The sequence below is a fragment of the Hakea prostrata genome, chromosome 4 (assembly GCF_041222555.1).
Source record: "Hakea prostrata isolate BN-2017 chromosome 4, UWA_Hpros_2, whole genome shotgun sequence".
Classification (NCBI taxonomy): Eukaryota; Viridiplantae; Streptophyta; class Magnoliopsida; order Proteales; family Proteaceae; genus Hakea; species Hakea prostrata.
The window spans coordinates 4,686,241-4,702,294 of NC_142603.1; the positions used below are offsets into that span (position 1 = coordinate 4,686,241).

At 34.0% G+C, this 16,054-nt stretch overlaps 1 protein-coding gene and 1 pseudogene across 1 annotated transcript; one reads left to right on the top strand and one right to left on the bottom strand.

Moving 5' to 3' along the window:
- Positions 1–3,611: 3,611 nt before the first annotated feature.
- On the bottom strand, positions 3,612–4,121 carry LOC149017251 (phytochrome-interacting ankyrin-repeat protein 2 pseudogene; annotated as a pseudogene).
- Positions 4,122–6,136: 2,015 nt separating this feature from the next.
- Positions 6,137–7,979, top strand: LOC149017252 (tetraketide alpha-pyrone reductase 1-like). The gene is made up of 6 exons (XM_089154344.1): positions 6,137–6,263; positions 6,416–6,582; positions 6,665–6,853; positions 7,002–7,164; positions 7,409–7,601; positions 7,847–7,979. Exons 1-6 carry the CDS (start codon positions 6,137–6,139, stop codon positions 7,977–7,979), a joined length of 972 nt encoding a protein of 323 aa, XP_089010470.1.
- The last annotated feature ends 8,075 nt before the right edge of the window (positions 7,980–16,054 follow it).

Sequence of the window (16,054 nt, forward strand, 5' to 3'; positions counted from 1 at the left end):
TAGAGTCATTGTCAAATTGAAACACCTTTTCCTCAAATCTCAATTTGATTATTTGATAAGAAGTGAATTATTCTTTTAGAGAAAGAAATGTTGTACACGTTATTACCAAAACAATATAAATAATTCGATCATCCAGAAATTTTGGTTGATCTGGGTCTCCCGATTGATGACGAAGAGGAAGAAGAAGCTCAGAATCGGGATTGATGTGTGATGATGGCGATTATAATGACCCAATCAACGAGCTTCATGTTCACAATGTGCAAAGAGAAATCACCTGTAAATCCGTCTCCAACTCCAGCACAAGCTCCAATCTATAATAAGCGTGTCGCCTTCACAACGCCGCAAAACTACGCAGAGAGGCTATCTCACATCCTGCAACTCAATGGTGCCGTGCCGTTATGGTGTCCAACGGTTGTCGTCGAGCCTACCCAACGAACCAAATCTTCCATCAGAAACTTCCTTCTCTCTTCACCGAATCAAGGCGACAATGGCGCATCTCATTCCCAACTTGAGGAATTTTTCGGCCATCGCATTCACGTCCAGGACAGGAATCTTGGAGTTCGCAGAATGCTTAGCTGAACTCGAAAGTCCTCCATTAGCAGCAACCGACATAGAATTTACAGTCTCTGCTCTCGGGAAAGATGCGGAGCTTCTAACGGAAGAATTTCTCAATATGCTCTGCGAGTACCCGAAGAGAATTAGGGTTTTAGTACCTTCGCAGGCAACACCGGCATCTATGGTTGAATCTCTGGGGATCGGACATGGACGGAGGATACTATGCCCTGTTCCTCTTGTGATTGGAATCAACGAACCCCCGGTAATCCCAGATTTTCTTCGAGCTCTTTCTGCCAGGGATTGGATTCCAGTAAGGGTTTCAGCATACGAAACCAGATGGGCCGGATTGAACTGCGCGGAGGTTGTCTTGGAAAGGGAAGAACGTGTCGATGCCATAGTGTTTACAAGTACGGGAGAAGTAGAGGGAATGGTGAAGAGTTGCAGAGATTTAGGGTTTGGTGATTGGGAAACCGTGAAAGAGCGATGGCCTGGATTGGTTGTGGTGGCGCACGGACCCGTTACAGCTTTAGGGGCAGAAAGATTGGGCGTCGCCGTTGATCTCGTGAATTCAAGGCCAGATAGCTTCGAAGGAATTGTTGAAGCTCTTGCACTGAGGTGGGGGAACACAGCTCCAGGTTCGTAGTTCTTGAAGGATAATGTGACTAAATAAACTAGTTCATTATTGCAACTTTTGTGGGCGGGTTTGATGCAGAAAAGCAATAAAGCATTCCCTGTTTTCCAGATAAAATAAACTAAGCTATTACAACAATCAAATCAACGGAGTTATTTTGAGCTTTACAAGAACGCAATAAAGACGATGCGTTGCCTGATAAGGCTGTGATTTAGATAATCTCCCTCGTCATATGATAAACCCTTTTTGACTTCTAAGACTGAATCGAAAAAACAGAGAGTTCTTAAAGTTTGATTCTTTTAAGAAATTCGTAGAATCTCTCCCATTTGCGAGAGAAAAAAATGACTTATCTTTTGCGATTATCGCCTTATTACAATAAGAACAACGGGAATCATAGCCTTGTTTATCAGATTGGAGGTTTCTTTGTTCTTGGTGAAGCGTTTTCATCAGAGATCGAAGCCAACTCGAGACCAGGACAATAATAGAGAGGTGGGTTGAACCCATTGCCCTGTTTCGAGTACTCTTGGCTGCACTGTGCAGAGGTGTCTACCCACGTACCCCTTTGGTTCTCGTATCCATATCTGCTCCGCGTTGAAGCAACTCTTCCATCACTCGAAGGTGACCACCTTGCGCAGCAAGGCGAAGAGGGGTAAAATCATGTACGCACATTAACATCCATACCTTCGTCGAAGTTTTGATCACCATTTCGAGCTCCAATGTGAAGTCTGAAGTGGATGACATTAAAGAACTACTTGAAGGCTTTCTTTCTGGCGTAATTTTTTCTGTTAATGAATAATTAAAATTAACCAACAACTGCTCAAGCTAACGATATTATCCATAGAGACAAATCAAACAATATGTACCCTAGTCGGGATATACAATAATACAACCAAAACAAACCCCTAATTCTGATGGAACAAGGACTCAAAGAGTTATAAAATTGATAATGTTAACAGTTAGATGCATGGTTGCAAAACTCAAGTTGAACAAGGATTTAAGAGTACGGTTGTGTAATGACTTTTTAAGAGTTTAGAGATATTGAGATAATATTAATTGTTGCATGGTTGTGTTTACTGCTTCTCAGTTCTGACCCAGGTCTCATGGAGATTCGAGTTTTCAAAGTATTACTCATGAGATATTGGTCTTTGCTGTAACTGTCTTTGGGTTATCTTAATTGATTACTAAATTTTTTCTGTCCATGTCCTTTTAGTGAAGACTACAATCTTGTGAGTCCATTTCATGAGAAACCTAACATCTAGATCCAGTGCCAACTAATATTGTTTTAGAAGTGTTAAATTTATTCGTGTTTGAAAATCACCCACCACAAAAGGGAAAAAACCACCGTCATCCCATCTTCAACCTCCTGAAAATCACCCAACACCCACCACAAAAGGGAAAAAACCACCTTCATCCCATCTTCAACCTCCTGAAAATCACCCAACACGGGGGCAGGGCCCCGGAAACCAACAAGAGGCCACGGACAGAGAAGGAACCCCAGCCTCGATCATCGAAAAAGGAAAGCAGCTTGAGAATGTGGTTAGGCTGAAGAAACTAACTTCGGCCAGGAGGACTGAGGATCATCATGACAAGCTTATCAAGGATGGGCCATCTGGCCGGACCTGTTCGTTCAGGGCCAAGGGGCAAGCCCGAAGTTCCAGCAGCCAATTGAAGGCCTTGAAATCAGGGTGCAAGAGGGACGACGACCACGAACAGTGAAGCCCGTAGTGGGCGAAGTTGGACGTTGGTACAGGGCTAAGCATCCTCCTTGCTTACAGTTTTAGGTTTATTTGCAAATGAGAATCTCAAGATCCATGTTATGATGATGTATCTTTGTGTTCCATGTTTGCCACATGTAATGTTCTTTTTATTACAAGGGGAAAAAACAGTTAGGCTAACTCCCTGTCTTGGATGGCTTGTCAATGCCTCCTTGATGGTTTGACCTATTTTTGTTCCTTGGCTTGTGAGTTTGATGTAACTCTGAGGGAGAAAAAATCCAATCAATGTGTCCATATTTATTTTTTTCCTAAACATATATCTCTGGTATATGATAATGAAAACTACCCAAGTTCATTGAGCAAAGTTATGACTTTTCAATTCCTCATAAGTCATCATGTGTTCTAACATTTATCATCTGTCGGATCAAGATTGACTAGTTGATAAAAGATGATTCATTATTTGGAAATAGCAGAACGTAATTACAAGGGGAAACAAAATGGAAAAAATCAGACCATATGATTTTATAGTTCTCTAGGAAAGAATGAGAAACGCTACCAGTTACAGGAAGAAATCCGATCCTCTAACCTCTTGACTACTTCGAGGGAAACAATACCATGGCCAGAAAAAATAACTTTCATTACAGCAACAACACAAACCACAACCACAACGAACACCCTTTTCCCACTGATTATATTGGGAAATCCTTTTCCTACTGATTATATTGGGAAATATAGCCTTCATTAATCCCGTCGTAGGAAGAACCATCTTGATGATCAGATTGGAGGTTCACGTTTTCTTGCTGGAACTTTTTCATCTCTTTGTAAGCCAACTCGAGACCAGAACAATAAAAGAGAGGTGGGTTGAACCTATAATCATCGATTTCTTCAGCCAAAAACGCCCCATTCTTAATCAAGAATTCGATGGCTTTCTTGTTTTGAGTATTCTTGGAGGCGCTGTGCAGAGGCGTCCACCCACATAGCCCCTTGGTTCTTGCATCAATGTCTGCTCCGCGCTGAAGCAACTCTTCCATCACTTGAAGGTGACCACCCTGTGCAGCAAGGTGAAGAGGGGTCAGACCACCTCTTGCGATGTTTCCCCTTGTACGCACGTTAACATCCATACCTTGGTCGAGCAGTTTCCTCACCAACTTTAGATTACCTTCCCGAGCTCCAATGTGAAGCAGAGTCCACCCTCGGTCGTCCCTTTCAGTGTGAGACATTAACGAACCACTTGGAAGCTTTCTTTCTGGCATAATTTTATTTCCTCAATGAATTCCTCAAGCTAACAATACTGGATTTCAACTAAGTAGAGTCGACCAATTTCATATATATATAGAGACAAATCGAACAAGTCCTAATCCCAGTACTGGAACACGGACTTGAGTGTTTTATTTAAAGATCGTTAATGTTAATGGTACTTGCATGGTTCTGTAATTCTAGTGGAACATGGATTTAAGATCAAGGTTGTGTACGTAATGACTTTTTAAGAGTTTAGATATAATATTTTCAGTTGAATGGTTGTTTGTGTGACTGTATTACCACCGCTAACCCAGGCCTCAAGAAGATTCAAAATTTTGAAATATTTTTTTTTTGGTAGAAACAAAATTTTGAATTTTCACTTATATGAGTCTTTGTCAATTGAAACACCTCTTTGGTGTATCTTAATTGATTATTGAGTATATTTAAATTTTAAACATTGAAAGGACCAAAGTACCCTTCAACATTGTGTTTTTTTTTTTTTTTTTTGAGGTTCCTCTGGGTCAGCTTGCACGCACCATGATTACATTTAGACCTGTAAACAGACCGGATTCGGCTCGAATACACAAGTATCCGAATCCGAATCCGAATCCGACTAGCAAATCCTAATCCGAATCCGGCAAAATTTAGAGAAGGCATCCAAATCCGAAACTTTATCGGATATCCGATAATAATCCGATCCGATAAAATATCCGATTATTAATTGATAATTGTTACTTTTTACATTTTTTTATTATAAATTTCTAATTTCCGATTACCGAATATCGCTATCCGAATCCAATTATCATCTAATTTTTAAAGAAAAAAATGTTAAATACTTTACTCTATCCGGATATTATCTGATCTGATAAGCAATTATCTGAATCTGGTTGCTTAGCGGACGGATACAGATATTTTCCGGTAAGAAAATTTTCGGATACGAATGTGAATTTGGAGGCGGATTTCGGCTATCCATTTACAGGTCTAATTACATCCTCAAAGGAAGCTTTGTGTCGAACCCATGACTTCTCCACTGAGAAGTATGGATCTTACCACAACCTGCATTGACAAGTTTTTTTTTTTTTGGTAGAATGTTAGTATATGGTTTTAAAAAGAGATAATTGGTCATTAAGCGTTAATTATATGGTTAAAGGTATATCTATATCTTAAAAAAAATAAAAAATATATATATATAATAACACAATGTATTAAATAATCTAAAGGGCATTTGGGTCCTTCAATGTTTGAAACTTGAATATACTTAACAATAGCTAACGATATTAGTCTGATTGGGACCCACATGTAATATATTGCACTAAAAGGATTCAACATTAGTTATTGGTCCACTAAAGAGACCCACACTTAAAAAAGTCTTGATTATTTGATAAAAACTGAATTATTCTTAGAGAATGATATGTTGTACCTGATGCATAATTTGGTCATACTATTTTTCTTGTTCTTTTTATTCTGAAGTAATTCGGTCATACATAAGAGGTAATTTCATCATACTAACGTTAATTTAGGGGTAAAATTTTAATTTTGTTTTGTTTTAATTTAAGTGAGGGGATTATGATCTTTCATGTTTGATGATAATACCTATATGACGGTGTTAATTTCAACTGGGTCTAAACATAATTTTGACGACAATAAGGATCCAATCTGAGTTTATGACCAGAAAGAAGACCTCCAAAGTAAAATTTTCTACTGAAGAAGTATAAAGGGTATTTTGTTATAAAAATATTTGTATTTTTTATTTATTTATTTATTAATATCATAAGAGAAGCAAACGCAAATACCTTTCTAACCTATAACCACTTGGAGAGAGACTTCATCATAATCATTTGATGACTTACCTGCTCAAACACCAAGTCTTCCTTAAGTTACTATTTAAAACCATCCTACAGGCTATAGCTCATGCCTTACGATTCTCAGGTATTCTCTCATTCCTAGATTTCACGTTTGCTCAGCTACAGGTGATTCTAGAAATTGTGCAATAGAGATGGATCAAAATATTGAAACAAAAGGCAAAGTATGTGTGACAGGAGCTTCTGGTTTTCTAGCTTCTTGGCTTGTCAAGCGATTACTCTTGTCTGGCTATCAAGTTGTAGGAACTGTCAGAAACCCTGGTTCGTTCTCTCTCTATCTCTCTATGTTTACAGTATATGTAAAGCATGATTAGCATCAACCCAATTTCTCCCCTGGGTTTGATCAAATATTTATTGCATATGATAACACTGATAATTTTTGTTGACGTTTTGTTTTGTTGTATTTTGGATAGAAAATAAGAAGTTGGCATATATGTGGGAATTGGAAGGAGCAAAAGAGAGACTGCAATTGGTGAAAGCAGATCTTATGGAAGAAGGAAGTTTTGATGATGCCATTATAGGATGCGATGGTGTTTTCCACACTGCTTCTCCTGTTATAGGACCTAATTCCAATCCCAAGGTTAAGTTAATTTCACTGGGCACTTTTATGTCTACTTAGCATAAATGTAAAATGGATAATTTACTTATTTGTCTTCGTCTAGGTTGAAATTTTGGATCCTGCAATTAAGGGCACTTTAAATGTGTTAAGTTCATGCAAGAAAAATCCTTGCCTTAAGAGAGTTGTCCTAACATCTTCTTCATCGGCCATAAGAGCAAGAGATGATTTTGACCCTAATGTTCCTTTGGATGAGTCATCTTGGAGTTCAGTTGAACTTTGTGAAAAACTTCAGGTAAACATGTTTGATTTTCTTCCCATATATATCAATAAAGACTTCCATTATGCCCTGGTGAATTTCTTAACATTTGGTATCATTTCTTCTTTGTTTATCATATTACTAATCTGTTTTTCCTTTTAAATTGTCCTTATTGTCTCTGAAGCTTTGGTACCCATTAGCGAAAACACTAGCTGAGAAGGCAGCATGGGAATTTGCCAAGGAGAACAACGTCAATCTAGTTACTGTTCTTCCCTCCTTCGTTGTTGGACCTTGTCTACCGTTCGACTTAAGTTCTACTGCCGCCGATGTCCTTGGTTTGCTAAAAGGTATCTTCTTCATCAAGTTTTTTTTTTTTTTTTGGTTAAACCATCTTCTTCATCAAGTTGTGTTTGGTATGCATTTGTTTAACAAATTCTAGGTGAACGTATATTGAAATGAGGGAAGGGGGAGGGGGGGAAGACAAAGAAAAATAAGGATTCATAATGCATTCTAAATGTAGAACTTATTTTCAATGCATGTATTTTTTTGATGGTTCGCTTATTAGCTACATATCCGTTTGCTGGTGCACAGGTGATTCGGAGAAATTCTCTTGGCATGGAAGGATGGGTTATGTTCATATTGATGATGTAGCACTCACCCACATCCATGTTTATGAACATAGAAGTGCTAATGGAAGATACCTTTGTTCCTCCACTGTAATGGAAAACAATGACTTGGCATCCTTGCTATCAGAGCGATATCCATCACTTCCAATTCCAAAAAGGTTGGTTTTGACTAGAAAATATATTTATGTATTTAATCCTGGATTAGATTTCCCTCCTTCCACAATGAAGAGAAAGCTTCTTAATCCATGTAGGGAATCTAATATCTCCATTGGGTCGAGAAAATGTATTTAATTTTGGTTTTTCACTATGATAATGATTAATAAATGAGATTAATAAATGAGATTTACCCTTAATACTGATTCTTTATTTTAACAATGGTATTTATGAATGGTACGTATTTCAGGTTTAAGTCTCTCGATAGAGCCTACTACAAGTTCAACACATCTAAGCTAGGGAGTTTGGGTTTCAATTTCAAAAGCATTGAACAGATGTTTGATGATTGCATTGCATCACTCAAGGAACAAGGCCGAATATAGATATATCTCATACAATCTCCGGAGAAAGCATCTTATAGATCAAATTGTTAAAACACTTTTGTGCGGCATTAAAATGCCGCAATTATATAAATATTCTCTATTTGTTCAAGGTTGTAATATTTTTATTTAAAAATATGTATTAAATTTCAAACAAAGCCATACATTAGTTATACATCCTACACTACTTTGGCAGTTGGCACACAAGAAGATACAAAACGCAACTTGTGTTGATTCTAGTATAAGTATAATTCGTTGTGTTATGTTTGATTCAAACAATTTATCCTCTAAAATAATAGTACTGATTTTGCTCTTTTTAATTTTGAAACCATTGATATGGTATTTAAAAAGATTTAGCAGAATGAAAACAACCTGCTCACAAGGAAAGCTGAAGCTGATTAGCTTTCAAACAAGAAAATCAATTCTCATGGAGAAGCCCCTACATCTCTATCGGACACTATAAAATAAAATAAAACATATATACAAAAAAAAAAAAAAAAAAGGCGTAGCCAGTGCACGACGCTCCCACCGCTGGGTTTTGAGGAGCATCATAATGTACACAGCCTTAGCGTAACCCTAGTTTCGTATAGAGGCTCAATCCAAATTTAAGCGCATTACCACTTGATCAAAATGAATGAACCTTACTACTGCATCAAGGCGCTACTCCAGACACTACTAAAGCCATATTCAAGCAAAAACAACTTGGGAATTTGGCTAATAGCATAACATAGTATCTCAAAGCATCAGATTAAGAAGCAACTGATAAGCCTCATCACCATTCCATTGATGTTAGATGTCAAAGCAGGGTTGATAGAGTGGTAAGATTCATACTTCTCAGTGGAGAGTGTTTAATTTATCTTAATTACTCACACATACACTCACATGTACATGGATGAGTGTTTTTGTGTGTATGAGAGAGAGATGGAAGAGAAAGAGACATAGAGGGAATTGAAGATAGAAATCTTCCATGACCCCATGTTATATTTCTTTTTGCCCCTCTTGGAGTCATGAAAGAAAAACTGCAAATATGTGATACGAAGGCCAAAGAGCATTTCTTATACTACCAGTTTATCAGTTTTTAGTAGAACTATTAAACAACTAGATCCAACTCTGTAAAAAGAATAAATGATGCTGGAACGCATAACTCACTTTATTCATATGCTTCCTAGCATCCTCTCCCAAAATATTAATCCGATTCAAAGATCCAATGCAAGAAAGGACCTGACAGCCGTAACTAGTAGGATCTTCATCACTAGAATTGATGTTGTAATGAAGAGTTCCAGAATCTTCATCTTGGGAATTCCTCACAAACCACAACATATAACATAACAGCTTAAGATGAATTTTATCTGGACTCCAACTTGTATACAGTTCAAAATAATTTGAATTCAAATATTTGTAAACGGGGTATTGATCGAGAGACCTTGTAGCTTTATAACTCATGTCTCCATGAATTTTGAAACACATAATTAAGTATCCTTTCTTCTTCTATAAGTGGGGATTATAATTTATAATACATACATTGTTTTGAAACGCAGTGAAAACCTAAATTACAATGGAGGTGGTACCTTTGCCGATTCAGGAAGAGGACGAGGAGGTGATCAAATTCGTGATCAATGGAGTCATTGATCCTCTTACGACCTCGAAGATATGGTCGGCCGTGATCGAAATCGTGCAGCATAGCAATGATACGCCGTGAAGCACGGGGAGATCTTTTGGTGGTTTGCCTTTCGATGGCTTTGTATTAACTAACTTAGTAAAACATGAAGAACTGGGTCCCTAAATCCAATCTTACCCAGTCTTCTTGAGTTTTATCTTGTCTCAACCATTGAATTTCACAAGACCCAAACCTCTCTTGATCACTTCTACTTCATCCAATCTACTAATCGATTCCAACACTAAACCCAATCTCATGTAACAAGTGTAAAGTCTCCCATGGAGTTAAAACTCCCCCTGGTGTATATAGATGTACGTGTACTTCAACAACAACAGAGCAAGTCTCATACTTTGATTATAATTCCATTTTTAACAGAGCAAGTCCTATACTTTGATTATAATTCCATTTTTTAGTCAGGCTGTGAGATGCCTGTGGGTTATGTCCAGATTCCTGTGGGATTCGCTGGTCCATCGTTGCTTGAAGGGAGTATATGGTGCCTTTGGCTGTTTGGCAGTCACTGAAGGTTGTGTGGTAGCTGATAGGGGTTGTAAGTCCATTTACGAATCTGGTGGTGCCTCCAGCGCATTGCTTTGAGATGGGATCACTAGCACTCTTGTTGTCAGATTCGCCTCTGCCTTGAGAGTTTTAGAATTGAAGTTCTACCTGGAAAATCCTCTCAATTTCGATCAACTGGCTGTCGCTTTCAATCGGGTAATTGGTTTTATTTATATGTTACAACCTAGAATTTGAGTTTTGGGTTTTTATCATCTGCCAAATTAACATGTTTAGCTCGATAAACCTTAATCTCTCATTGCTTGCATAGAAAGCAGACCTTTTTGGGTTGAAATTATTGAGTGTATGGTTGCTGGGAAGTGAAATTGCAAGCTCGTGTGCCAAGATTGTCTTTAAAAAAATTTCTTCCGAAGAATGATTTCTCTGACATGAGTGTAATATACTCATCTCTCTGTTATTTTTATTAGACAATCAGACAATTCACTTTCATTGAAGGTCATGGCAAATCGTAGTCTGTTCTATTAAGGTATACCTGACCTTTCCTAGTATCTCCCAATTTACATACATGATATCAACTGTTCTGTCTGGAAATATATCCTTCCAACAAAGATGAAATTTGGCTCCAATTGATTTGAAAACAATATTATCTGCCATTACAAATCTGCAACTTGTCAATCAATGGTCATATGAAGTACAACAAAAAAATCAACCAAAACTTCATTTGAAGCTAGAAAAGAGAATTTCCCCTCGTTATCTTATATCAATCCTTAATAAAGAAAATTTTATTCAAATTAGATATTATAAAAAATAATTCATAAATATTATTATTTTAAATACAACGCGATTAAATTTCTAAAAAAATTTTATTTAAATTACACTATTTTTTTTATCAATCCATCCAATCTCTAATATTCTACCAAAAAAATCAAATTCTATCATATTATACTATTGAATATAGTTCGAATATAGTTTGAGATATAAATCTTGAAATTTTGTAAGATATGTTTTTTTCTTAATAAATAATGAAATATAGTAAAATTTGGTAAATTCTTAAAAGATAATTAAAAAATAAAAAAAAATAAAAACTCTCCCCCCTTTTTTAATAGAGTTTTATATTTATAGAAATTAAAATTCTTTATTTGAGATTCGTTTATTTTTTTATTTTTTAGATTTAAGAAATAAGGTTTTGTGGATTTATCTCATTCCTCCGATTTGAGTTTCATTTTTTTTTTAATTAAAAATTATAAGAATAATCTTGATAGAGTAGTTGCCTTAAAAAAATTATCTTAATTTTATTAAATTCTTTCTATCTCAATAATAATAATAATAATTTAAAATCTTTTCCTAAATTTGAATTCTTCGATTTCTATATCCATTTTTTTCTATCAGAATGTATTCATCTCCTTAAAACTTTCTTACTTTTGACTAAACAACTTCATTTCATTTTATTTATTCTTTTTATTTTTTTAAATAATAATAAAATATGAGTTGAGATACAAATCTTCATATTTTGTAAGATATATGTTTTTCTTAATAAAATAACTGAAATACTGTAAAATTGGGTAATTATTTAGAAGGTAAAATAAAAAAACAAACAAAAATAAAATCATATCCAAATGAACATCTAAACATTAGAATGATATGAATTAAATAACAACTTTATTGTTATTTAGGTTAAGCAATACCATCAATAATAGAATGTATAATGTTTTAGACATCAATTAATTATTTTGAAATTCATAGATAAATTACTGTTTAGTATGATGGTCTTCTTATATATTTTTTTCAAATTTATAATTCAATTTTTGTTTCATTTTTTTTCTCATATATAGTTGCATTATAAATTTTTACTATATATATATATATATATATATATATATATATTTTTTATATATATATATATATATATATATATATATATATATATATATATATATATATATATATATATATATATATATATATATATATATATATATATATATTTATATATATATATATATATATATATATATATATATATATATATATATATCCTCTTATTAAATTAACTTTATACCAAAACAATTTCAATATAACTTTACTTTACAACTGCAAATTTGTAACTTTTTATTCAGCTAATTTATATAATAATATTCAAAATTATACATTTTAGTTAAATTCAAGTTATAATTCATAATAGTAGACTAAGAAAAAAAAAAAATAAATAAAATAATTTTTTTTTTTTTTTTTTTGGATTTTTTATATATTTTTTTTTTTTTTTTTTTTATTTTAAAAATTATATTTTTACAATACCATTTTATTTTTTTTTTTTTTTTCTCCGCATTTTTTTTTTTTTTTTTTTCGTTTATTTTTTTAATAATATTCAAAATTATAGTTCTTTTTTCTATTTTAGTTAAACTTCAAAGTTATAATTCATAATAAAAAGAATAGACTAGAAGCACATAATATATACATTGAAATACATTACATTTTGTAATTCAAGAATTTGAAAATAATTTAATTCATATTGTTATGATATTAGAAATAAAAATTTACCTGAGATTTTCTTCTTCTTCTTATAGGTTAGTAGTATTTCAATTTCCTCCAATATGTTAATCATATTCTTCAAAAAAAATATAAGTTGAAAATCATTGTGTTGAAGTATGACTAAATTCATAGAATAACTAAATACAATAGCCGCAAACATTTTGATTATTAAAGTGATTTTTATATGATTATTTATTATCCTCAATCATGCATAATCTATTTCTAAAAAATAATAAATAAAAAAAAAAAAAGAGACACCTCAAAACATTTTGCAAAAATGATAGACACTCCAAAAAGATGTCAACTTGACAAAGACAATCAAAGATGTCTCTTAAATTTTCACAATGGTACACTCCAGTTAGCAAATTTCGTTAAGTCATCCTTAGATAATCTCATAATTCATACATTACTATTATTGTTACTTTATAATGTTGCTCCCATAAAGATTGAATTATTAATTGCATCTTGTTGATTTATCTTTAATTCTTCATTTTATATTATAAGATCTCAATATAGTATATTTATCATTTATTTTAACTAATCAATGTTTTTAATGGAAAAAAATGATGTCATTGCCAATTTGGCATAGTTTTGGAATATTATGTTTTTCGCCAATTATCTTGGAGTGTCCCTAAAGTTTTTCCAATAAATATCATGTATAGTGTATGAACAAAGTAGTTCAAAATTACTAAGAAACAATAAAAAATAAATGATATACTCTTAAAACGTCTCATGTGATTAGCATTTATAATAAACATTACAATTTTAAACATTTTGTTGTATTCATTTAATTCACTACTTCATATTATGCAGTTCAAAATATTATTTGCTTTCATAATACATTCAACAACCTTTTATGACAAGTTTTATTGTAATAGAAGGTGAGTAATTATCAGAAATTAACATCAAGCATTAAAGTGCATTATCAATTAGGTAAACTATTGTACCTAAATGATTAATAAATAAGATGTACTTTTAATCATGATTATTTATTTATTTTATTTTTTTCTGTACAAAGGGGTTTCATTTTGTTTTTATAAATACAGGATACCTCTTCACTAAGAAGTGTTGATTTCACCCCTAGAATAGTTTTGTGTTGATTGATTCTTTATTTTAACAATAGTATTAATGAATGGTATGCACTTCAGGTTTAAGTCCCTAGAATAGTTGTGTTGACTGATTGTACTACAATGCCATCCATTGTGGTACCTGACCTTTCTTAGCTAATATCTCCCAAATTACATATATAGATGATATTTATCAAACTGTTCTATTGGAAATATTTCCTTGAAAGAGAGATGAAATTGGCTGAACGGTTGTCATTTGAGTTTGCTTTCGCACTTAATTAGAAATATATTTTGGGTGGAAGATTGATTGGCAAATTTCTTGTGGTGATATCTATTGCAGGTGGGAACAATTGGTGGTGGTGGTGGAACCCATCTTGCATCTCAATTAGCTTGTTTGAAGCTACTAGGCGTGGCAGGTGTGAAAGAATTAATGACCGGATCAAACGCAAAGCTGTTGGCCACTATTGTTGCTGGTTCCGTGGAATCTGGATCCTCACCCCGTCGGGGTAGCACAGAGTGCTCTCCGACGGGTTCCTGACCACACAAAACGTGGGGCCCACGGGTAAAATGTAATTTTTTTTTTTGTGTTTTTTCAAAAAGTGTTTTCACCGTGGGCCCCACTACTTTGTGTGGTTAGAAACCGTCGGGGGAGCACTTTGTGCTCCCCGTCGGGGGAGCTGATCCGGACTCGGTTCCGTGCTGGCAGCGGAATTATCGCTGATGTCTTCAATTTGTCAACAGATCAACCAAAGTAGAATATCTGAAGCTACTTCGAAGAAACCATGCCATTCCAGAAGAGTGAAAGGTTAATCCCCAAAGCAGTTTTCTTTGCTATTGAGCTTAGTGTGAGTAGAGTAGGATCTGTGTAGTTTCAGATTTCTCCTGAATTGCCAGCCTACTAGTTTAGGTTGCACAACTAGCAGTGTAATCTGAATATATAGTAGTATTTTTCCGATTTTGAACAGTTTAATTTGTTAGTGTGCGTCGAGAACTCTATTCTAATTTACTTGGTAAAGGAGCTCCAAATTTTTCATTGAGTCATGTACGGTGGTAGTCCCAACCCGCCCTTTTTCTTGTAGACTCTTCTCTTGCCTTTAGGCCTGTGGTATAGAGAACTTAATACTTTGATATATATATATATATATATATATATATATATATATATATATATATATATATATATATATATATATATATATATATATATATATATATATATATATATATATATTAATTAAGGGAGAATTAAAAAAAAAATTTAAGGGTGAAAGGTGTAGTGCTGTGAATGGCCACAAACAGGAAGGGAAATAATACGATAAGCTATTTATGGGGGTTGAAAATAAGGCTTTTTGTATTGTTCTTTTTTAAGTTTAGTAACTAAAATAAATTGCACAATAAATTTTACGAAAGATAAAAATAATTTTTTTTTTAGGTAGATGAACTTCTTTAAATTAAGAAAACTTGTATGGCTGGTTAACTTTCTCATCTTATGTATTTTCAAAACCTCACAAAATATATGAGATTTTATGAAAGAGGTTTAAAAAATAATAAAAAATAGAATTCACATTTAACATTTTTTCTCCATTATATATAGGTTCACATGTTTTTTTTTTTTTCACCCCATCTTTACAAACAAATAGTGCATTTGTCTTTGTGTTTGTTGAATAAATGTCAAAAAGTATCCAAACTCAAAAGAATTCTAGTTTCGAAAGCTTCTCACCTCTTCCAAATTCTCACATGAAACAATTCTTTTTGTCATCATCAATCAGTTATAGTGATCTGCGAGCTGATATGCTGAGGTAGGAGAGAGGAAGGAGTGGTAGGGGCAAAAGTTCAAACCCATGATCTCTTTGGATTTACTGGCTCTATATATATATAAGAGGTTGTCACCATTGTGTTAGAAGCACATCTACCATATGCAACGTTATTTTGGCGACAACCATTTCTTAATTATAGATATAATTCCATCCTAGTCTAAATGGGGGCTTTGTGCAACCTCGCTCTTAAATTACCCTTGGTGTCTGTTTAAGTATCTGGAACAAAGGCCATTGTGGCCAAGGTTTCCTTTAAGCCAGTTTAGGTATCTACCTCACCTGGAGACAAGCAATAACATTACCGGCCGGTTGAACGTTTCATCAAACATTCGTGAGGCAGCTAAATTTCCTACCGTTAGTTTTTAATTTAAATAAACTCTCATTAAAGAACACCACAAACATTTGATGACTTACCTATCGATCCCAACCCCACTTCATCCTAACCTCACCATATAAACCCACATTGTGGATTGTTGAAGCTGTGCAAGAGCAAGAGAG